The sequence below is a fragment of the Lepus europaeus genome, chromosome 9, assembly GCF_033115175.1.
Source record: "Lepus europaeus isolate LE1 chromosome 9, mLepTim1.pri, whole genome shotgun sequence".
Classification (NCBI taxonomy): domain Eukaryota; kingdom Metazoa; phylum Chordata; class Mammalia; order Lagomorpha; family Leporidae; genus Lepus; species Lepus europaeus.
In genome coordinates this window covers 123464402-123488030 of record NC_084835.1, presented here as the reverse complement: position 1 = coordinate 123488030, position 23629 = coordinate 123464402, and the positions used below count along the sequence as shown (strand labels likewise).

At 54.9% G+C, this 23629-nt stretch overlaps 1 protein-coding gene across 6 annotated transcripts in view; it reads right to left on the bottom strand.

The window, feature by feature from the left end:
* ZNF236 (zinc finger protein 236) overlaps positions 1 to 23629 on the bottom strand; it is a 116111-nt gene that overhangs the window by 35769 nt on the left and 56713 nt on the right. For all 6 annotated transcript variants that reach the window (XM_062201820.1, XM_062201819.1, XM_062201816.1 and 3 more), the window contains 7 exons: positions 21914 to 22015; positions 21411 to 21562; positions 19047 to 19150; positions 12845 to 12996; positions 10345 to 10557; positions 3540 to 3819; positions 951 to 1054 (listed from right to left, as the gene is read on the bottom strand). In XM_062201820.1, the coding sequence (XP_062057804.1) occupies positions 951 to 1054; positions 3540 to 3819; positions 10345 to 10557; positions 12845 to 12996; positions 19047 to 19150; positions 21411 to 21562; positions 21914 to 22015 (1107 nt within the window). The remainder of the gene's footprint in view (positions 1 to 950; positions 1055 to 3539; positions 3820 to 10344; positions 10558 to 12844; positions 12997 to 19046; positions 19151 to 21410; positions 21563 to 21913; positions 22016 to 23629) is intronic.

Below are 23629 nucleotides of genomic sequence, written 5' to 3'. Positions count from 1 at the left end.
CAAGGGCTAGTGACGCTGTGCTCCCAGCCCTGTTCTGGGGCCTTGGAAATCCCACCCTCTTCCACAGTGGAGCCGGGGTGATAGGTGGGGTTTCCACAGACGTGCTCTCTCTGCTCACTGCCCCCACAGCCTGCAGTGGGGGAAGCAGGTGCCAAGCGCCGCTGGGAGTCGGGAATCTGCGCGCTGGCTGACAGCCCGTGCCCTCATGGCTAGCAGGCTCTCGGTGCTGCACGAGCAGACAGGCTCAGGAAGCTAAGGCATCCACACATGGGACAGCCAGGCCACGTCAACTCACCACCCCATGAGGTGTAAACTCCACATGCATCCACTTGTTCAGGCTGAGAATATAAACTCGACCGATCAGCGTAACCCTAGGACTCACAACACGCCTGGCCCGTGATGGTCACAGACAGCTCGTCAGACACAGACTCTCCCATGGCAACTGGAACTTCATCTGAACGCCGCGGCAGGGAGGGGCAGCAGCCCCTTCACCAGCAATCTGCCTCCCAGGCGGCATCCCGTCGAGGACCGTGAGGCTGCGCAGCCAGTGTGGGAGCCACACTCAGCAGAGGTGGGGAACTGGCCTCGAGCCTCGAGACGCCCAGCCTCCTGCTGGGAGCCGTGCAACGACCTTCCAGCTCCTTAGACAGTAATTCTGTCCCATGTGGGGTTCTTCTCCCCATAAACACAACTGCAGCCCGAGCGCTGCCGTGGGATCTGCTGAGTCCGCAGGTTTTGGGAAGCCCTGGCCCAGATGAGACTCAGGGGAGACCTTGTTCACAGGAGAACTCAATGAAGCGTCACTCAGCCAGACTGGCGATTGCATATGTCACTCCAGCCCACGCTTCCCATCACACACTGCTCATTTCCAGAGTGCTATGTGCACCACACACAGAGAAACAAAGCCACACATACAGGATCTGCCAACAATGCAGGGGTTTGCTCCTCACCTGTGTGCGTCTTCACGTGGCAATCAAGGGTGGATTTGACAGTAAAACTCTTCCCACACTCGTCACACTTGTATGGCTTTTCTCCTGTGTGGATTCGAACATGCCTATCCAAAAGATATTTGCAAGTTAAGTGTTTTTTCTTTTTAATTATATACACATTAACACACAGCTTCACAGAGCTGGCACTGTGGCACAGCAGGTAAAGCAACCGCCTGCAATGCTAGCATCCCATATGGCTGCCAGTTCAAGTCCCAGCTGCTCCATTTCTGATCCAACTTTCTGTTAATGAGCCTGAGAAAGCAGTAGAAGATGGCCCAAGTGCCTGTCCCCTGCCACCCACGGGGGAGACCTGGAAGAAGCTCCTGACTTTGCTTGGCCCAGTCCTGGCCATTGCGGCCATCTGGAGAGTAAACTAAGAAATAGAAGATCTTTCTCTCTCTCTCTGTAAACTCTCTGCCTTGCCAATAAATAAAAAGAAACTTAAGAAAAAACTTAATGATTTTAAATTTATAATTAACCACAAAAATATAAAATTATATTGCTGTCTGCTGCTTAAATTTGGCCAAATAAAATTCTGAGCTTCACTCTATTAAAAAAAAAAACATAAACAACTGATCCAAATAACAAAGAACCAAAAATATTTGCAAGACAAAGGAAAACACGGTCATTTTCATAAAAACCAAAGAGCTCCTACAGGTCAGCCAGGAGACAGCACCTATCAGCACCAAAAACAAGCTCAGGGCGCAGGTCTGGGGGAACAGACAGCCAGAAGGCCGGTGCCAGGGGCCCCCAGGGACCCGAGGACCTCACGGGCACAGGAGGTGCCTGTAAGCCCCGACGAGGTCATCACCAGCGGTCTGGAGACAGATGGAACACCACGTTCACAGGACACCTGAGTGATATAGACGTCGATGCGAAGACGCATGGATACGTGAAGATGAAAGAAGGAAAGGATTTACCACTGACGTCTGTGTAAACACTGACTACCTGTACACGGAGCAGACACCTGTTTACCTCAGGTTGTGCTTGAAGGGGTTGAAGCTGCCCGGGGTTAAAACGAGCAAGGGAGAAGCAGCTACCGCGGCTGCCAGGCTCAGCCAGGCTTCCCGTCCCTTCCACCTTCCTCGGAGACACCACGGTGCCATGTCCCATCCCTGGTCACCTGCCGGCCTCAGCCTGGCGGGTGACCACCACAGGTGCTGCCTCAACATTTCCAAACTGGCTCCTGGGCCTGGCATAGCTCTCCTCTGTGACCCACCACGAACCCACTGGTGAAGCCAGCTCTCCCGGTCAGCATGTTCCTCACTCCTCACTGACCTCTGGCCACAGGCAGCTGCAGGCCATGCTGGACTCCCACTTATACAACAACCAAACTCCTCTGTCACCAGGCCCCGGACCTCTCCTTCCTCTAACTTTCTGGTTGTACTATGCAGCCTCAGAGCACACGTCAGCTTCCACGATTCCTACTCAGGAACTGCACCCACGGATCCAACAGAGCGCAGTCCACAGACTCTCTAGGCCCCCACGACCCGGCTTCCTCTCTATCCTCTCACCCGCAGTGAGCCTCCGAATGGACTGTGGAGGCGCTGTCAGCTGCGACGTTCCCTAGACAGCCACGCTGTCCTGGGAGCTGCCCAGGCCTCTGGAACAGGAGCACACAGAAGGTGCCCTACGCAGTCCTCTGTAGCTGCCTGCTGTGCTACTGCCGCCCTACAATCTTGGTTGCTTTTATTAAATACTTTCATTCACTTGTTCTGATTCCTAGAACAAAAATGAAGAATCTCTCTTTTGTCTGAGCAACTATTCTAATATTCAGGAGAAAAGCTGGAGTTGGCCTTTTCTCTCCTACAGTCCAAACACGCCAACAGCCCCTCCTGTCCTGGCGCCTGCCGACCTCCACCAGGCGCCTTGTCTGCCAGCTTCCCCAGCACTGTGTGGACCCGGACTCGTGTGCCGATCCCTGCTGGCTGGCTAGCAGCCTCCTGCCCCCTCCTCCTGAGCCCGGCTCGCCAGGCCTGCCTCTGCGCTCCTTGCACAGACCAGGGTCTCTGGGCCAGGACGGTGCCTGCTGCTCCTGTGCACGCCTACAAGCCGAGCACCACATCTCCCTCGACAAATAAGCTCGTCCTGGGGTGGACGCCGTGGTGCAGCAGGTTTAGCAGTCACCTGTGATACCCACATCCTACAGCTCCTAGAACAGAGGTCCACCTGTTTCTGGTCCAGCTTCCTGTTAACGGGCAACGTGGGAGGCAGCAGATGGCAGCTCAAATGCTGGGGTCTCTGACCCCACAGAGGAGACCTGGAGTTCCTGGCTCCTTGCTCTGGCCTGGACCAGCCCCAGTCATTGCCAGCTGATGGGAGATCCTGCTCTCTGTCTCTATCATCCTCTGTCAATTTACCTTTCAAATACATAAAAATGAATGAACTTTCTAAGTTCTCATTTACTAGAACTTCCACATCACAGGAAGTAAGCACAGCAGTCTCTAGAGACGCCAATTTCCTGGTGAACACTCAGAGGGAGCTTGCGTGGCAGCAGCCCCCTCGTCCCTGTGCCGGGAGGGATCGCCCAGGGTGTGTCTGCGGCCGCACCTCACCAGGTCGCTGGGCTTCTTAAAGCTCTTGGGGCAGTAGGTGCAGCAGTTGGCATGCTTGGGCTCGGCCTCCAGCTCCGCCTGCTCGTCTTTCATCTCGCTGATGCGGTCCTTCTCGGCGGCCGACTGCACCAGCACCTTCTCGGACACGGTGGCGCTGTCCTGGGGCCGGATCCTGGCCAGCTGCGCCGTCTCCTCCTCGGTGAACGTGATGACCTCAGGGCGAGATTTTCTGGGCACAGTTCTGTCGGAACTGTCTTCCTCCTCCATCGCCATGTCTAAATCAAACACAGCGACACGGATCACATTGCTGGTGAAGAGTCACTCAGCAGTAAGGAAGCCATGCTGAGATCAGTAACTCCATCAGCTCTGCCCACGGTAAAGAGCTGCCTCTCCCCACCATTGCTTTGCTGGAAAACGAAACAAGAACATGGGGGGAAAACAGCCAACACCAGGGCTGCCTGACAGTAGGGGTGTGTGTGTGTGTGTGTGTGTGTGTAGGTGACTGCCAACATCAGTTAGGGACATGTGTGTGTGTTTGTCAGGGGGGTGACTACCAACACCAGGAGCTGCCTGACAGGTGTGTGTGTGTGTGTATGTGTGTAGGTGACTGCCAACATCAGTTAGGGACATGTGTGTGTGTTTGTCGGGGGAGTGACTACCAACACCAGGAGCTGCCTGGCAGGGGTGTGTGTGTGTGTGTGTATGTGTGTAGGTAACTGCCAACATCAGTTAGCGACATGTGTGTGTGTTTGTCGGGGGAGTGACTACCAACACCAGGAGCTGCCTGGCAGGGGTGTGTGTGTGTGTGTGTGTGTGTGTAGGTAACTGCCAACATCAGTTAGCGACGTGTGTGTGTTTGTCGGGGGAGTGACTACCAACACCAGGGCTGCCTGACAGGTAGGTGTGTGTATGTGTGTGTGTGTGTGGTGACTGTCTACACCTGGGGCTGCCTGGCAGGGCAAGTGAACCTGGGTTGGGGTGGTGCCTGCCTACACCAGCAGGTGCCAGGGTGAAAGCTCTATGTGCAGCCCGGCTGCAGGTGCACAGTGGGCTCTGAAACTGCCCACGTGTACACTGGCTGCCAGTGCTCATTTACCAATGAGGGCACAAAATGAATTATCATCAGGTAAGGAAAACCAGGAGCCTAAAAATGGGAACCGAAACCGAGAAATTAACAAAGAGCCTCTATTTAAAAGACTTACTATAAAAAAGAAAATAAAAGTTAAAAAATATATATGTACAGGGGCCGGCGCTGTAGCACAGTGGGTTAATGCCCCAGCCTGAAGCACTGACACCCTATATGGGTGCCAGTGCTAATCCCGGCTGCTCCTCCTCCAATCCAGCACTCTGCTATGGCCTGGGAAAGCAGTAGAGGACGGCCCAAGTCCTTGGCCCCTGCACCCACGTTGGAGACCCTGAAGAAGCTCCTGGCTCCTGACTTCAGATCAGGTTAGCTCTGGCCACTGCGGCAATTTAGGGAGCAAACCAGAAGACAGGAGACTCCCTCCCTCTCTCTCTCTCTCTTTCTCCGTCTCCACTGTAACTCTTTAATATAAATAAAGATTGAAATATATATATATGTGTGTGTGTGTGTATGTGTTTTTTTTCTCAGCAAAATGTAAGGGTGTATTTCAATGGGGTAAAGGCAAGAATAAACTGCCATTACAATGTCACATGGGGCGGGCAGCAGGTCCCTGGGCGCCCACAGCCTGCGTTCCAGCGCCTGGGCTTGAGTCCCAGCTCCAATCCAGATTCTCACTTCCTGCTGGGAGGCAGCAGGTGACACCCACGTAGCTGGGTCCCTGCCACCCACAGGGGAGGCCTGGACTGAATTCCAGGTTCCTGGCTCCGCCTGGCTCAGCCCTAGCTGCCACAGCGTGAGGAAAGAAGCTGTGACGTAACATCTTTGTCTCTCTGCCTATCAAATAAAATGAAAAAAAAAAAAAAAAAAAAAAAAAAGAAGAATATAAATTAAGAAAGCATACACCACGGAGAGGAAAATGAAGTCTGGGCGCAGGGAGGTCACCACTGCGTAACAGACTAAAAAAAAACTAAAATGCAACAGAAAAACTAAACAGCAAAATGAGCAGTGACTAAAAACGAGTTAGTTAGCTGGAAAAACTGCATAGTCTTTCATAGAACATAAGGGAAAATCGACAAGAGAGAGAGGAGAGAGAAGGGGAGGGATGGAGGCAGCAGAGAGTCAGCCACAGGCACAAGGCCAGACACTCAACATCTACTGCTAGAATTCCAGAGAACAGCCAACCAAACTTCCACCTCCCACCTGCAGAACCTGGGGCAGAGTCTACTCTGGTCACCACCCGCACAGCCGAGAAATGTGCACATGAGTGTCGGGAATCCCTGAGTAACCGCGAACACAGCCCACAGCAAGGGACAGGAGAGGTCAGGGACAGGCCAGGGAGCACACCGCGAACACAGCCCACAGCAAGGGACAGGAGAAGCTCAGGGATAGGACAGGGAGCACACCGAGAAAGACACACATGGTACAGAACAGGAGCACACCGAGTAACAGGCACACACGGTACAGGACAGGAGCACACCGAGTAACAGGCACACATGGTACAGGACAGGAGCACACCGAGAAAGACACACATGGTACAGAACAGGAGCACACCGAGTAACAGGCACACATGGTACAGGACAGGAGCACACTGAGTAGCAGACACACACGGTACAGGACAGGAGCACACTGAGTAGCAGACACACACGGTACAGGACAGGAGCACACTGAGTAACAGACACACACGGTACAGGACAGGAGCACACCGAGTAACAGGCACACACGGTACAGAACAGGAGCACACCGAGTAACAGGCACACACGGTACAGGACAGGAGCACACTGAGTAGCAGACACACACGGTACAGGACAGGAGCACACCGAGTAACAGGCACACACGGTACAGGACAGGAGCACACCGAGTAACAGGCACACACGGTACAGGACAGGAGCACACCGAGTAACAGGCACACACGGTACAGGACAGGAGCACACTGAGTAGCAGACACACACGGTACAGGACAGGAGCACACCGAGTAACAGGCACACACGGTACAGGACAGGAGCACACTGAGTAACAGGCACACACGGTACAGGACAGGGGCACACTGAGTAACAGGCACACATGGTACAGGACAGGAGCACACTGAGTAACAGACACACACGGTACAGAAGAGGAGCACACTGAGTAACAGGCACACACGGTACAGGACAGGAGCACACCGAGTAACAGACACACACGGTACAGGGACAGGAGCACACTGAGTAACAGACACACACGGTACAGAAGAGGAGCACACTGAGTAACAGGCACACACGGTACAGGACAGGAGCACACCGAGTAACAGACACACACGGTACAGGGACAGGAGCACACTGAGTAACAGACACACACGGTACAGGACACGAACACACTGAGTAACAGACACACACGGTACAGGACAGGGAGCACACCGAGTAACAGACACACACATGGTACAGGACAGGGGCACACCGAGTAACAGACACACACGGTACAGGACAGGAGCACACCGAGTAACAGGCACACACGGTACAGGACAGGAGCACACCGAGTAACAGGCACACACGGTACAGGACAGGAGCACACCGAGTAACAGACACACACGGTACAGAAGAGGAGCACACTGAGTAACAGGCACACACGGTACAGGACAGGAGCACACCGAGTAACAGACACACACGGTACAGGGACAGGAGCACACTGAGTAACAGACACACACGGTACAGGACACGAACACACTGAGTAACAGACACACACGGTACAGGACAGGGAGCACACCGAGTAACAGACACACACATGGTACAGGACAGGGGCACACCGAGTAACAGACACACACGGTACAGGACAGGAGCACACCGAGTAACAGGCACACACGGTACAGGACAGGAGCACACCGAGTAACAGGCACACACGGTACAGGACAGATGCACACCGAGTAACAGACACACACGGTACAGGACAGGGGCACACTGAGTAACAGGCACACACGGTACAGGACAGGAGCACACTGAGTAACAGACACACACGGTACAGAAGAGGAGCACACTGAGTAACAGGCACACACGGTACAGGACAGGAGCACACCGAGTAACAGACACACACAGTACAGGGACAGGAGCACACTGAGTAACAGACACACACGGTACAGGACACGAACACACTGAGTAACAGACACACACGGTACAGGACAGGGAGCACACCGAGTAACAGACACACACATGGTACAGGACAGGGGCACACCGAGTAACAGACACACACGGTACAGGACAGGAGCACACCGAGTAACAGGCACACACGGTACAGGACAGGAGCACACCGAGTAACAGGCACACACGGTACAGGACAGGAGCACACTGAGTAGCAGACACACACGGTACAGAAGAGGAGCACACCGAGTAACAGGCACACACGGTACAGGACAGGAGCACACCGAGTAACAGGCACACACGGTACAGGACAGGAGCACACCGAGTAACAGGCACACACGGTACAGAACAGGAGCACACCGAGAAAGACACACATGGGACAGAACAGGAGCACACCGAGTAACAGGCACACACGGTACAGGACAGGAGCACACCGAGTAACAGGCACACACGGTACAGGACAGGGGGCACACTGAGTAACAGGCACACACGGTACAGGACAGGAGCACACCGAGTAACAGACACACATGGTACAGGACAGGAGCACACTGAGTAACAGGCACACACGGTACAGGACAGGGAGCACACTGAGTAACAGACACACACGGTACAGGACAGGGACAGGAACAGGGAGCACACTGAGTAACAGGCATACACGGTAAAGGACAGGAGCACACCGAGTAACAGACACACACGGTACAGGACAGGGGGCACACTGAGTTAACAGGCACACACGGTACAGGACAGGGAGCACACTGAGTAACAGGCACACACGGTACAGGACAGGAGCACACCGAGTAACAGGCACACACGGTACAGGACAGGAGCACACCGAGTAACAGACACACACGGTACAGGACAGGGGGCACACCGAGTAACAGGCACACACGGTACAGGACAGGGGGCACACCGAGTTAACAGGCACACACGGTACAGGATAGGAGCACACCGAGTAACAGGCACACACGGTACAGGACAGGAGCACACTGAGTAACAGACACACACAGTACAGGACATGAGCACTCCAAGTAACAGACACACACGGTACAGGACAGGAGCACACTGAGTAACAGACACACACGGTAAAGGACAGGGGGCACACCGAGTAACAGGCACACACGGTACAGGACAGGAGCACACCGAGTAACAGGCACACACGGTACAGGACAGGAGCACACCAAGTAATATACACACACGGTACAGAAGAGGAGAACACTGAGTAATAGATACACACAGTACAGGGACAGGAGGAGGAGGGCAGGGACCGACTACACTAAAAAGGCACAGTGGGGAGAGTGAAAGGAAGTCCAAACCCCTCCACAGCCGTAGTGAGCTCAGGGAAAACAAAACGACTTAGCAAGCGATTTCTCTGCCGTGGAGAGAGTCCACGCACGGTTGTACACGGCTGCTGGTGAGGCCCTAACAGTCCCTAGTCACTGGCTCCATGGCCCTGCAGCTTCCTGAGCTGATGGGGACAAGTAGTTAACTTGGAGATGCTGCACTTGCACGTCAGTGACCAGTTAGCTCGCTGCAAACTACAGGTTCTGGACACAACACCTGCAGGTACAACACTCGAGTCCCTTCACACGGAAGCAGGCACTCCCGTTGTCTGCTCGGAGCTGTCTATGGAAGAAGCAGGGTGCGCAGCTGCTCTGCCACGTGCACACTGTGGTTTGGTTATTTGAATGCAGGGCAGGGAAACTCTCAGGACTCACTCCTCCCATGCAGAGACACTGGGGACGCTGGACACTCTGACTGCGGCCTCGAGTCCAAAGGGACACAAAGCAGCTGAAGGACAAGCAACTGAGGGGAGAAGGCCGGAGTCACAGCAGATGTGACGGTGCCTCAGCTCCACAAACCCCAGGTGCTGAGTGGCACATGGTCAGCCCAGCAGCACACGCAGCGTACAGAGGAAATGCTGACTTAGAAGACTAAAAGGCTTGGCAGCAAGCTGCACAGTGCAATCTCCTGCAAACACAGAAGGCGCTGTGGGACTGGGCAAGTCTGCCTGCCTGATTTAGCTGGTTCCTGCGCAAGATGGGACTGCTGCCTTCCACTGTTTAGCGGTCTATGTGGGCCAACACGAGAGGGCAACGGCGAGCAGGGGGATGGGGCTGCGACCCAGGGGAAACGGGGTACGGGGCATGGGGGGCGGGGCTCCACCAACGCCTGCTGTTACCAAGGCGGTGACCGACTACGTGCCAGTGCCATGGCCGTCCACAGGACTCAGCATAGGGAAAGGCTATGGAGCGCCTCGTGGTTATTCGAATCAATGATCTGTGCTTAACGTGCTGACTGACGTGGGTGGAGGGAGAATACAGCACGCTTGTTAAAAACAGGAAAACCTCCACCACACGTGTGCCGACAGGGAAGGAGGACAGCGTCAGGGTGGGTGTGAGCTCCGCTCTGTGGCTGCTGACCTGAGTGTTCTTCACCAGGCCGCGGGGGTTTTCACAAAGAACACCCATGCTGTCACTATCAGAAAATGAGACTGGAGAACACTCTAAAGTCCAGGGTGCTACTGCGTCTGAGCCACGCCCAGCCAGGCTGGATCTGGACAGGAATTCACTCTTAAGTCAGCATCAGCGAGCCAGGGCCAAAGTGGGAAGTACCTCCTGCTTCCGCCTCCCCCGCAGTGGGCGCCGCGGGGGCCACTGCCTGGTGCCTCTTCATGTGCTTCTTGCAGTGGACGGTGGTCCGGAAGCCCTCCTCGCAGAAGGGACACTTGTAGGCCTTCATGCTCATGTGTGTCGCCATGTGCCGCGTGAGGCTGCCGTTGGTGGTGAACGAGGTGTTGCAGAGACTGCAGCTGAAGGCCTTGACCCCTGGGCGGCACAACAGGACAGAGACGGCAGAGACCATCTGTTAGCTGACGGCTGTCCGCAGTGAGAAGCGAGCCCAGACACCGCCAACGAGCCACCGCGGTGCAGACACGGTGTGTGCTGGGGTTCCCAGCCTTCAGGAATGGGCTGCTCCAAGAACTTGGCCAGTGCAAGCTGCAGCCGCCCAGAAGTGCGTCCTGACAACTCAGGGCTTCTGTCCTCTTCCACTTCTACCCCATCCAAGGAGATTGTGCAAACCCACTCCCCTCAGCCCCACAGCCAGTGACCCAGCCGAGGCCCTACAAGTAGTCTACAAACCTCCCACAAGCTCCCACCGGGGGCAGTCTACACAGTTCTCACACAACTCCCACCAGGAGAAGTCTACACAGCTCCCACACAGCTCCCACATGGCTCCCATCAGGAGAAGGCTACACAGCTCCCACCGGGAGTAGTCTACACAGCTCCCACATGGCTCCCACCTGGCTCCCACCAGGAGAAGTCTACACAGCTCCCACACAGCTCCCATCAGGAGAAGTCTACACAGCTCCCACCAGGAGAAGTCTACACAGCTCCCACCTGGAGTAGTCTACACAGCTCCCATACAGCTTCACCAGGAGAAGTCTACACAGCCCACACGGCTCCCACCAAGAGTCATCTACACAGCTCCCACCCGGCTCCCACCGGGAGTAGTCTACACAGCTCCCACATGATTCCCCTCTCCCATCAGCTGAGGCCCCAGCAGTACACAGCGATCTGCCTCAGCAGCTGGGGGCCCACTGCCAAGGACAGTTCAGCCTGTCCCTGGTGAGGGCACAGGCCCCTCTCTGCCTCCTCAGCAGGGCCTACTACCCTCCATGAGCCTTCCCAAAACCCGCTGACACCCAGCGCCAGCCATCTGCCACAGACCCACCCACAAAACTTGTCCCTCCTGCCTGGGTGGGTGTTTCTGAGCAGGGCTCCTTCGTAGTCATGTAAGCCCTTAGAACACTTGCTGATATTCAATATCTATTATTAATACGCTAAGCAAGTATGTTGGCTGTGTTAAGTAAATAAACGCAGTATGTTTAACAACATATGTGATCCCAAACCACCTATCTGATAAAGGTTGAGTAGTCAGAACATATTAAAAAAAATTCTTACAACTCAATGACAATAAAACAATTGTTCTAATTTGAAAATGAGCACAGAGTTAGAACATCGTCAGCCACTGGAGTATGCAAGTCTAAACCCCAGGGAGGCCACTCCACACCCACGAGGAGGGTCACAGCAGAACAGACGGACAAGAACAAGCACTGGCGCGGGTGGGGAGAAATCAGAACCCAAACGTGCCCGCTGATGGGCCTGCACGACGATGCAGTGGCTCTGGAAAACAACCTGCTAGGCTCAACAGTCCAGACGGTGTTACCACACGACCTAGTAACTCCATCCCTAGGTAGAGAAATGAAGAGAAGCCGACACAGAAACTCCTCCCCAAATGTTCACAGCAGGATGACTCATAATACTCAAAGGATGGAAATGACCTAGCTGTCCACTGAGTGCTGGGTGGCCGCGTGGTGGGCCAGAGCCTGGCCACCATGGGGAAGCGAGGACCGATGCACGGCACAGGCCGCACAGGTGGCCTTGCACACCCTCTGCTCAGTGGGGACCACGTGCTCTTGCACACCCTCTGCTCGGTGGGGACCACGTGCCCTTGCACACCCTCTGCTCGGTGGGGACCACGTGCCCTTGCACACCCTCTGCTCGGTGGGGACCACGTGCTCCTTCAGGCTGTTCACATGCAAGTCCATGAAGCTGGAGTAGACCCAGGGTCACCCAGCACCAGGTATGGGGCAGGGGCTGCTAGTGCGTGACAAAAATGTTTAGAAATTAGACAGTAGGGAGGCTGCAAAACCGAACATGCTAAAACCACAGAGTTGTACATTCGAAGTGGGTGAACTGACTGCTATGTACTCAAACAACAACGGGGCCGGCGCTGTGGCACAGCAGGGTGAGCCAGCATCCGGGACACCTATCCTCTATCAGACTATCAGCTCAAGCCCAGCTCACTGCCAATATGCAGGAGAAGCAGTGGAGGACGGCCCAAGTGCTTGGGCTGCTGCTTCCCACATGGGAGGCCCAGAAGTTCCTGGCTCCTGGCTTCAGCCTGGCTCAGCCCTGGCTGTTGTGGGCATTTGGAAGACCTCTCTCCTCCCCCCCCCCCCCCCTCCATCACTCTGCCTGTTAAATAACTAAGTCCTTTAAATGAAAACAGCAACAAGGGATACTCTCCACATGAGAGGCAGACAAGGACCTGTGTGTGTCTTCTCGTGGGACTTGAGGACTCCGGAGGAGACGAAGCCACGGCCACAGAGCTTGCACTTGTAGGGCTTCTCCCCCGTGTGTGACCGCACGTGCTGCTTCAAGTGGCTGGACTTCTTGAAGCCCTTGTTGCAGTAGTCACACCTGTAAGCCAAACACACAGCGCTCAGACACCATCACACAATCTTCCCCGACGGCCTTTCAACAGGCGGGCACCCTTACACGAGCCACGCCAGCTCTCCGACTCTAAACCTGACAACACACAGAGTGAGCCATAATAAAATGCCCAACCAAATTCTGCGAAGTGTCTGGGGTCTGAAATGTATCTTGTTTCCACATCAGTGAGTCCTGGAACAATGCCTGCAGACAGCAGTCCAGCTCCAGAGAAACCGACCCGGCAGGAAGAGCATCCCGCCCTGCCTTCTCCAGTGAGTCCACGTCAATCCCCACCCCTCTGCTGTCCAGAACAGTGTACCAGGCTGTGCTGCGCATTAAGCTGCAGGACTCCTTTACCCTCAGTTGTTACCCAACAAGTAACATTATTTTAGGATTAAAACAACCCTGCGTTTCAAGGTTCAGAGCGAACTCCACTGGCACGGCTCTGCTCCCCCGTGCCCCGGCTGAAGCCTCGAGGAGGCAGCTAGGGACACTGCACTAAAGGCTGCACACATGCGAATGCGTTTCACTCCCACGAACAAATGGGGTCTGGTGGGGCCAGAGCTGTGGTGCAGCAGGTAAAGCCGCCGCCTGCAGCGCCGGCATCCCAGACAGGTGCCGGTTCGAGTCCTGGCTGCTCCATTCCGATCCAGCTCTCTGCTGTGGCCTGGGAAAGCAATGGAAAATGGCCCACATGCTTGGGCCCCTGCACATGCGTGGGAGACCCGGAAAGAAGCTCCTGGCTACTGCTTTGGATCGGCACAGCTCCAGCCACTGCGGCCATCTAGGGAGTGAACCAGTGGTTGGAAGACCTCTCTCTCTCTGCCTCTGCCCCTCTTTAACTCTGCCTTTCAAATAAATAAATGTCTTTTAAAAAAAATGGGGTCTGGCAAGGCCATCTATTAAAAACAGAAAGCATGGCTGGTACCGCAGCTCAATAGGCTAATCCTCCACCTGCGGCCCCGGCACACGGGATTCTAGTCCCGATCTGGGCGCCGGATTCTGTCCCAGTTGCTCCTCTTCCAGGCCAGCTCTCTGCTATGGCCCGGGAAGGCAGTGGAGGATGGCCCAAGTGCTTGGGCCCTGCACCCGCATGGGAGACCAGGAGAAGCACCTGGCTCCTGGCTTCGGATCAGCACAGTGTACCGGCTGCAGCGCACCGGCTGCAGTGGCCATTGGTGGATGAACCAATGGAAAAGGAAGACCGGCCGGCGCCGCGGCTCACTAGGCTAATCCTCTGCCTTGCGGCGCCGGCACACCAGGTTCTAGTCCCGGTCGGGGCACCGATCCTGTCCCGGTTGCCCCTCTTCCAGGCCAGCTCTCTGCTGTGGCCAGGGAGTGCAGTGGAGGATGGCCCAAGTGCTTGGGCCCTGAACCCCATGGGAGACCAGGAGAAGCACCTGGCTCCTGCCATCGGATCAGCACGCCTACCACGGCAGCCATTGGAGGGTGAACCAACAGCAAAAGGAAGACCTTTCTCTCTGTCTCTCTCTCACTGTCCACTCTGCCTGTCAAAAATAAAAAAAATAAAAAAATTTAAAAAAAAATTTAAAAAAAAAAGGAAGACCTTTCTGTCTTTCTCACTGTCCATTCTGCCTGAAAAAAAAAAAAAAAAAAAAAACAACCAGAAAGCAAGCACTGGTCTCCATCTAATGATGGAAAGACAAAGCTGACTGGCAGCAGGATGGGCTCTCGTCTCCGTGTCAGTGGGGGAGAGAAACGCATTGATCGGCACGGTTTTTTTGTACCACGGAGCCAGCTGGAATCCGCTGAGGAAAGGCTCTCGGGTGGGGAGAGCGAGCTCTGCAGAGCAGTCACATGTACTACCCAGAGTCAACTACACTCCAGGCGCTCCTGGCTGTCCTGGGGAGAGCAGGTCCGACAAGCAGGCCCTCTCCCTCTGGTCTCACCCTCACCTTAAGGACCAAGCACCGTCCACACAAGATGGACCCTTCTGGGGCTGCTGTGGTGGAGTGGGTAAGGCCACCGCCTGTGACGCTGGCAGCCCATACGGGAGCCGGTTCAGTCCCAGCTGCTCTACTTCTGATCCAACTCCCTGTAGTGCACCTGGGAAAGGAGCAGAAGCTGGTCTGGGCCCCGGCCACCCACATGGGAGATCCGGATGAAGCTCCTGGCTTTGGCCTGGCTCAGCCCTGGTTGCTGTGACCATCTGAGGAGTGAACCAGCAGGTGGAAGAGCACATGTTGTCCTCCCCCCTCCTCTCTAACTCTTTCAAATAAGTGATCTTTAAAAAAGTAACAACAAAGAAGATGGACCCTTCTCTGCCTGTGCAAGGGCCCTGCCCTCTTCCCAGCCTGCACCTGCCTTCTTTGCCGACCACAGTCCTCCTGAAGTGCCCAACAGCTGCCTAAGTCCCAGAGGCCAGCGCACATGGCCTTGTCACTGAAGGCAGCAACCACGAGGCAGCCGTGTGCAGGGTTCCAGCGACTTCCCACAGCTCGCGGAGCGCATTCCCCAGACGAGGTCAGGCAGAGAACAGGAAACAAGCTGAGCGCCAGGGGTGCAGGTGACTCCACCACACTCCATGGGGCAGGCAGGGCGACAGCTTCCACAATTCTTTATGTCCTGGAGAAGGGCCCGTGATCTCCCGGGCACCCAGGCGCACAACAACATTTCCCGCCTCGTTCCCTCCCAGCTCTCAGCTAGCACCTCAGGCCTGCACAGGCTCTTCCCTGCCTAGCCCGCCTCTAAGTGGCATGGCCAGGCTGGGGTCTTCCCGCCACGCCTCTTCTTGTGGACATGCACCCCTCCGCCTGAAATGCTGGTCTCTGCTGACAACTCTCAAACCTGTACTTCCAGTCCGGACCACCCCTCAATTCCCGCCATCCTCAGATGTCAGCCTGGGGACCTGAATCCTGTTCAACATTCGTCTCCCCTTCCTAGGTGACAGCAACCTCTTCCTTCCAGACATCTGGCTCAAAATCCTGGCAGGTCCTTGAGCCTCCTCCTTCTCTCACTTCTCGGCTGCCACAGATCCCGTAGGTTCCATCTCCTGAATGCATCCAGAACAGCCGTGACCCTGATTAGCTAACACGGGGCACTTAGCAGGTGCAGCTCCCCCTCGCTCTCTTCCTCCAGTGCCCAGGGAACATTTCATCTACACGCAGTCTACTTCCTCATTGAGCTATTCTCTCTTTCCACTGGGATCTGAGCTTCATGAGTGCTGAGTTCTGCTGACTATTACAGCCCATAGTGCTTGGCACATTGCAGGTCCTTAACAAACACTGGATGGATGCATGGACGATTCAGTGGGTGGACACATGAGTGGACAGACTGCTGGGTGGGTGGGTGATGCAAGGGTAAGGCCCAGTAATGCATGAGCAGATGTCACGAAGGAGTCATGAGCAAACATTAGATTAGTGGTACTTAAGAACCGTAACGCAAATTCTCAAAGCAGACATGAGGACACAGTCCACGTGGAGCGAACGCATGAACAGAGTAACAGGAGAGCTGCAGAGGTGCCAAAGCCCACTTGCGCAGCCCCCGGACCCATCGCTCTTCAAAGTAAGAACCACTGCCCTGGTGCATTTTTGGATTCACGAATTCATAAGTATCTCAGGACAGTGTACTTCTGAAGGTGAAGAAGCTAACAGACATGTTTGGGACACAGGAGTTACTTGGCCTCTCAAAAATCACATGGCATCAATATTAGCAGGCTCCTTCCTCCAGAAATCCTGTCTGAGACCATTCGTTTCCTGCAAGGTGGCTCACCAGTGTGCAAGGGTGACTGTACAGTCACGAAATGCAGCTTTTCTTAAATGGCTCTGGAAAAGCTGACTTCAAAAGAATTTTAAGGAAATTAAATTATTAAAATGTTTTGAAGCTAAGGCTGTCTCTGCAGAAGATAACATTCACCGTAATTTTTGGAAACACATAGAGTTGTCTTTGATTTTTCAGCAACATGTTTGCCCTACTCGCTGTGAGCACAAGCCACAGCGTGAGCCAGTCAAGAACTCACCAGTGCCCTGCAGGCACCTGCTCCATACAGGCAGGCTCTCTGGGGCAGCTGTCTTAGGCTCACCAGCGCCCTCCAAGCACCTGCTCCATACAGGGCAGGCTCTCTGGGGCAGCTGTCCTAGGCTCCCCACGTCCTCCAAGCACCTGCTCCATACAGGGCAGGCTCTCTGGGGCAGCTGTCCTAGGCTCACCAGCGCCCTCCAAGCACCTGCTCCATACAGGGCAGGCTCCCTAGGGCAGCTGTCTGAGGCTCACCAGCGCCCTCCAAGCACCTGCTCCATACAGGGCAGGCTCCCTAGGGCAGCTGTCTGAGGCTCACCAGCGCCCTCCAAGCACCTGCTCCATACAGGGCAGGCTCCCTAGGGCAGCTGTCCTAGGCTCCCCAGGTCCTCCAAGCACCTGCTCCATATGGGGGCAGGCTCTCTGGGGCAGCTGTCCTAGGCTCCCCAGGTCCTCCAAGCACCTGCTCCATACAGGGCAGGCTCCCTAGGGCAGCTGTCCTAGGCTCCCCAGGTCCTCCAGGCACCTGCTCCATACAGGGCAGGCTCCCTAGGGCAGCTGTCCTAGGCTCCCCAGGTCCTCCAAGCACCTGCTCCATATGGGGGCAGGCTCTCTGGGGCAGCTGTCCTAGGCTCCCCAGGTCCTCCAAGCACCTGCTCCATACAGGGCAGGCTCCCTAGGGCAGCTGTCCTAGGCTCCCCAGGTCCTCCAAGCACCTGCTCCATATGGGGGCAGGCTCCCTAGGGCAGCTGTCCTAGGCTCCCCAGGTCCTCCAAGCACCTGCTCCATACAGGGCAGGCTCCCTAGGGCAGCTGTCCTAGGGATCACCAGCGCCCTCCAAGCACCTGCTCCATATGGGGGCAGGCTCCCTGGGGCAGCTGTCCTAGGCTCACCAGCGCCCTCCAAGCACCTGCTCCATACAGGGCAGGCTCCCTGGGGCAGCTGTCCTAGGCTCACCAGCGCCCTCCAAGCACCTGCTCCATACGGGGACAGGCTCCCTAGGGCAGCTGTCCTAGGCTCCCCAGGTCCTCCAAGCACCTGCTCCATACAGGACAGGCTCCCTAGGGCAGCTGTCCTAGGCTCCCCAGGTCCTCCAAGCACCTGCTCCATATGGGGGCAGGCTCCCTGGGGCAGCTGTCCTAGGCTCACCAGCGCCCTCCAAGCACCTGCTCCATACGGGGACAGGCTCCCTAGGGCAGCTGTCCTAGGCTCACCAGGTCCTCCAAGCACCTGCTCCATACGGGCAGGCTCTCTGGGGCAGCTGTCCTAGGCTCACCAGCGCCCTCCAAGCACCTGCTCCATATGGGGGCAGGCTCCCTGGGGCAGCTGTCCTAGGCTCACCAGCGCCCTCCAAGCACCTGCTCCATACGGGGGCAGGCTCCCTGGGGCAGCTGTCCTAGGCTCACCAGCGCCCTCCAAGCACCTGCTCCATACAGGGGCAGGCTCCCTAGGGCAGCTGTCCTAGGCTCACCAGCGCCCTCCAGGCACCTGCTCCATACGGGGGCAGGCTCCCTGGGGCAGCTGTCCTAGGCTCCCCAGGTCCTCCAAGCACCTGCTCCATACAGGGGCAGGCTCCCTGGGGCAGCTGTCCTAGGCTCACCAGGTCCTCCAAGCACCTGCTCCATACGGGGGCAGGCTCCCTGGGGCAGCTGTCCTAGGGATCACCTGCTCATGCCAGGGGACTCCAAAAAGTTTGTGAAAATGGAATTTAAAATGAAGTTTATTTTATTGTAAAAATTTTGAGATCCATGCATAGTTTTTTCACAATATTCATTTCCATGAACTTTTTGAAGACCACTCATTGGCCAGAAAGGGGCCAGGTGAAGGGCAACGATGGCTTAACACGGCAAGGAAGCTTCCAGAGAGCACATCCAGTGCCGGGCTGAAGACGACCTGGCCCTGGGGCTTGTGAGCTGTGCGAGAACGAGCACGGTCAGCTCCTCTGTCTCAGATCTTTCTTTATAAAATGAGGACGATAACGGACCTAAGGCAGAGAATCGCGATGACTACACTGCAACGCCCTCGGGACAACAGAGGTACCCGGCACGGGCAGGGGCTACCTGTATGAGCGCCTGCTCTGATCCTCGCCATCCTCCAGAAATGCGGGCCGCTGCGCCCGGAGGTCCAGCTGCTCCTGGGGAGACTCCGGAATCAAGCGTGTTGTCTGAAACGGAACGGCATCAAGCAGACGATTCTGAGTGTCTGGGAGTAAACAACCATGATGCGGGACAAGGACGAGGAAGGAACCCAACAGGCCACTGCGGTCATCTGAACCAACCCAAGAACCGCAAGCAACAGTTACATCACCGACAACACTTTAAAATCAAGGCCTGCTTATTGTCTATTAACGTCCTCCAACACAAACTTTAATCTACCATGAAACAGACTCTGAAACTTTAAAAAACAAAATTTATTTATTTATTTGAAAGTCAGAGTTACACAGAGAGAGGAGAGGCACAGAGAGGTCTTCCATCTATTGGTTCACTCCCCAATTGGCTGCAAAGGCCAGAGCTGTGCCCATCCGAAGCCAGGAGCCAGGAGCTCCCTCCAGGTCTCCCAAGCGGGTGCAGGGGCCCAAGGACCTCAGCCACCTTCTACTGCTTTCCCAGGCCACAGCAGAGAGCTGGATCAGAAGTGGAGCAGCCGGGTCTCGAACTGGCGCCCATATGGGATGCCGGTGCTTCAGGCCAGGGCGTTAACCCGCTGCGCCAGAGGGCCAGCCCCTCTGAAACATCTTAATGAAAAAGCACTCTTCCATCAGCTTGACCCTCACTGACGGAGAATACAAATCTCCCTTTCTGAGAAGACTGTCTTCTCTCTTGTCAGAAACAGAACAAGGCCTGTAGCCAGTCTCGTGACCCCGCCTTCCTGACATGGCCAGGTCGGCGCTTCCCAGTCACTCCACAAACACGTCACACACAGGGCACAGGGGAAGCCAACCTTCAGGGCAAGGGACAGTGACAGACACAGTGCCAACCGTGGGGCACCGCTGTAAGATGCTGCAAGCAAGGGCCTGTGTCCACTCTGCCTGCCTTCAGGGCCCAGCTCTGCAACACCTGAGCTGGGCCTGCATAGCGTGGAGCAACAGGTAAGCTAGTGTTAGCATGCTCTCGACCACCCAGGCAGCATCTGCTGTCAGTCACAGAGCTTTGAGCTATGAAAGAACCCTCGAACTGTTCTCCAGAGGAGACAGCCCTGCCACTAGGGCAAAACTACAATGGTGGAATTTAAAGAAAGAACAACCAGGGCCCACGTGTGGCATCGTGGGTGAGGCTGCAGCCTGCAGTGCTAGCATCCCATGTGGGCACTATCCCACATGTTCATGTCCCAGCTGTTCCACTTCTGATCCAGCTCCCTGCTAAGGCCTGGGAAAGCAGTGGAAGATGGCCCAAATGCATGGGCCCCTGCACTCACGTGGGAGACCTGCCTGAAGCTCCTGGCTTCAGGCTGGCCCATCCCAGGTCATTGTGGCCATCTGGGAGGTGAACCAGCAAAAGAGGCTCTCGCTCGCTTGCTCGCTCTCTTTTTCTCTGTCTTCCCCCTCTCTCTGTAACTCTGACTTTCAAAATAAATAAATAAATAAATATTTTTAAAAAGAGAAAGATCACAATTCATTGGTCAATCATTTGCAGCAGCACTAAAAAATTTCCAAATACAAAAATCCAATGTTTCCAACTTGAATAAGAGATAAAATTTTTAAGAGATAAAAATTTTAAATTATGCATTTTGGGGCCAGTGCTGTGGCACAGCAGGTTAAGCTGCCGCCTGCAATACTTACATCCCACATGGGCGCCGGTTCAAGTTCCTGCTGCTGCACTTCCAGTCCAGCTCTCTGCTAATGCGCCTGGGAAAGCAGTGGAAGATGGCCCAAGTGCTTGAGCCCCTGCACCCATGTGGGAGACCTGGAAGAAGCTCCTGGCTCCTGGCTTTGGTCTGGCCCAGCTCTAGCAATTGCGGCCATCTGGGGAGTGAACCAGCGGATAGATGATCTCTCTTTCTGTGTCTCTGCCTCTCTGTAATTCTTTCAAAAGTAAAATCAATAAATCTTTTTAAAAAATGCATTTAAGCTTTTAATGTATCATCATTCATAATATTTTCCTTCTGCCATATTTAGAACTCTACAAACAAAAACGTTTAGGTTTAGTGCCCAAGGCAACATAACACCCTTCAGTTGATGTTATGTTATACTCTACTCACTCCCTTCCTGGCTTTTAACCAAAAAGGCAAATTCACATCATGGTATTGGAAACCTTAAGTAAAATTAAAATATTCTGAGGAACACGGGAGGCTCCACTTGCTAAACACTGTGATTTTTGCACGAAGGCTGCATGCTCTCCCGAGAAGTACATACACCTCAGCTATGACAGTGAAGACCAGCACGGCACCTGCGGACCGCTGACCGGTGTGGGCCCTCCGTCACTCACCACGCTGACTGCCTCGGCACCAGGGACCTGCAGCAAGTTCTGCTGATGGAAACTTGTGGACAGGGCTTGAGACTCCAGCGTACTGGAGTCCTGCAGCTGCTGCACGGCTGGGAACTGGGGCTGCTGACCGTACGTATCGGCCACTGCGAAACCTGCAACGAGTCAGACAAGTTCTCAGAAACGGGAAAGTCAACAGAAAAGCCTCCAAAACACTAGGAAAAATACCTAAAGGGTCATCTCCGCTTTCCGAACTGGTGTCAAGATCAGTGCAGCCAGTGTCTGGCCACAGCCAGGACGGAGTGCCGTGTGCCAGGACCCCCCTCCCTGCCACCTTCCCCCGACTGCTAAACCTCAGCCCCTGCTCTTGGCTAGAAACTACGGTGGACGTGGACACGCAGGCCGCTTCCTGAAGCCACGCACAACACACGCAGACAGCACTGGACTCGTTACGTGAAGCCCGGCAGGCGCTGCTTACCACAGCTCACTCAAAACCCACTACTGACCTTGTGACAGCCCTGCTGGCTCAAAGGACTGCGCAGGCGGGGTCTGCTCCTCAAACTGGTCCATGTGCCCTCGGAGAGGGTCCTGGGGGGCCGCAAACCCATCTAAGGACGAGCGTGCAAAGGAAAGGAGACCACACACTTGGCAGCTACTTCCCACCTGCCACTCTGCCCCAGGCCCACTCCAGGGTGTTTGTAAAAACCAGCCTTGCAGTGGGGGTGTGGCACAGTGGTCACGCTGCCACTCGGGGTGCCTGCCCGGATCTCACATCACAGTGCCTGACGGAGTCCTGACTGCTCTGCTTCCAACCTAGGTTCCCGTTAGTGCGTATCCTGGGAGGCAGCAGGTGATGGCTCAAGTACTTGGGTCCCTGCCGCTCACTTAGGAAACACAGATGGAGTTCTGGGTTCTTGGTTCAGCCTGGCCCATCACTGCCTGGGGCAGGTATGTGGGGAGTGAACCAGCAGATAGAAGATCTCTGTCTCTCTGTGCGTCTGCCTTTGCAATATAACATAAAGAAACATAAAAATTCTTTCCACAGCGCCCTAAGGGCAGGTGTGGCACGGCAGTTAGGAGGTCACTCAGGATGCCCACATCCCGTGTTGGAGTGCTTGCATTAAAGTCCCAGCTCCACTCTCGAGTCCAGCACTCTGCTGATGCACACCCAGAGCTGCGGTGCTGACGGCTCAAGGGCTTGGGTGCTGGAGGCACCCATGGAAAATCTGGACTGAGGGCCCAGCCCTGCCTGTGTGGGCATACGTCTCTGTCTCTCTCTGCCTTTCAAATAAAATACGTACATGCATACGTATTCAAATTTTAAACAGTTTATTTTGGAAAAAAACAGGAAGCATAAATATACTGCTAAAAATTTGGTTATGGCATTATCTTCATAAAGTTGTTCCAGTTTTTCCTAAAACTTAGATATTGTTCTATAAGGTAATATTCTAAACTGTTAGAATGTTCAATGCCATTTAAAGGCTGTTAGGGTACGTGCAGGCCCAAGTGTCACTGGGGATGAGGCATATGACCTTGCCCACAGACTAAATCAATGTGGGGACGCCACGCCCAAAAAGTGAAAAGACGTTGCCAGCACGCTGTCACCAGGGCTGCCCGAGAAGACACCTGTGCCAGGACACAGGTCAGCGTGGCCACCAGGCACACTGCCTGTGACGGCACAGGCCTTCTGTGAAGTGCTGTCCATCCTGGCAAAAGCTCCCTGACTGCTCCACCTGTGGGTGGACAGCCGGGGCACCACAGCAGAGTACCAATGACCGCGTAAAGGCACGCTTGGGAGGAAGGACACTGTCCATGTGTTAAGGGACACAATGTCACACAGAAGCAGGCCTATGAAGACTGCGTTTCCATAATTCTGGAGGCATACCAAACCACGCACGTGGGTACACATGGGCCTGTATACCTGCACCAAAATACTGGGAAGAACCCACACCAAAACATGGACAGTCTGAAGATTTCACATACTTTATTTGCTACCAAGTAATCAGATGTTCAAAAAAACAAAAAACTTGCCCTCAAAAACCTAGTACGGTGGAGAGTGGAAGTCTGATTAAGGAGTACACGGAGCAACGGTAGACACGCAGCGGCATCCGTGCACACGCGCACATCCAAGACACACTGTGATCTAAGGGGCAGGCATGGGGCGGCAAGTCAGGCTGCCAGTTCGGACACCTGTATCTCACAGCAGAGCACCTGGGTTTAGC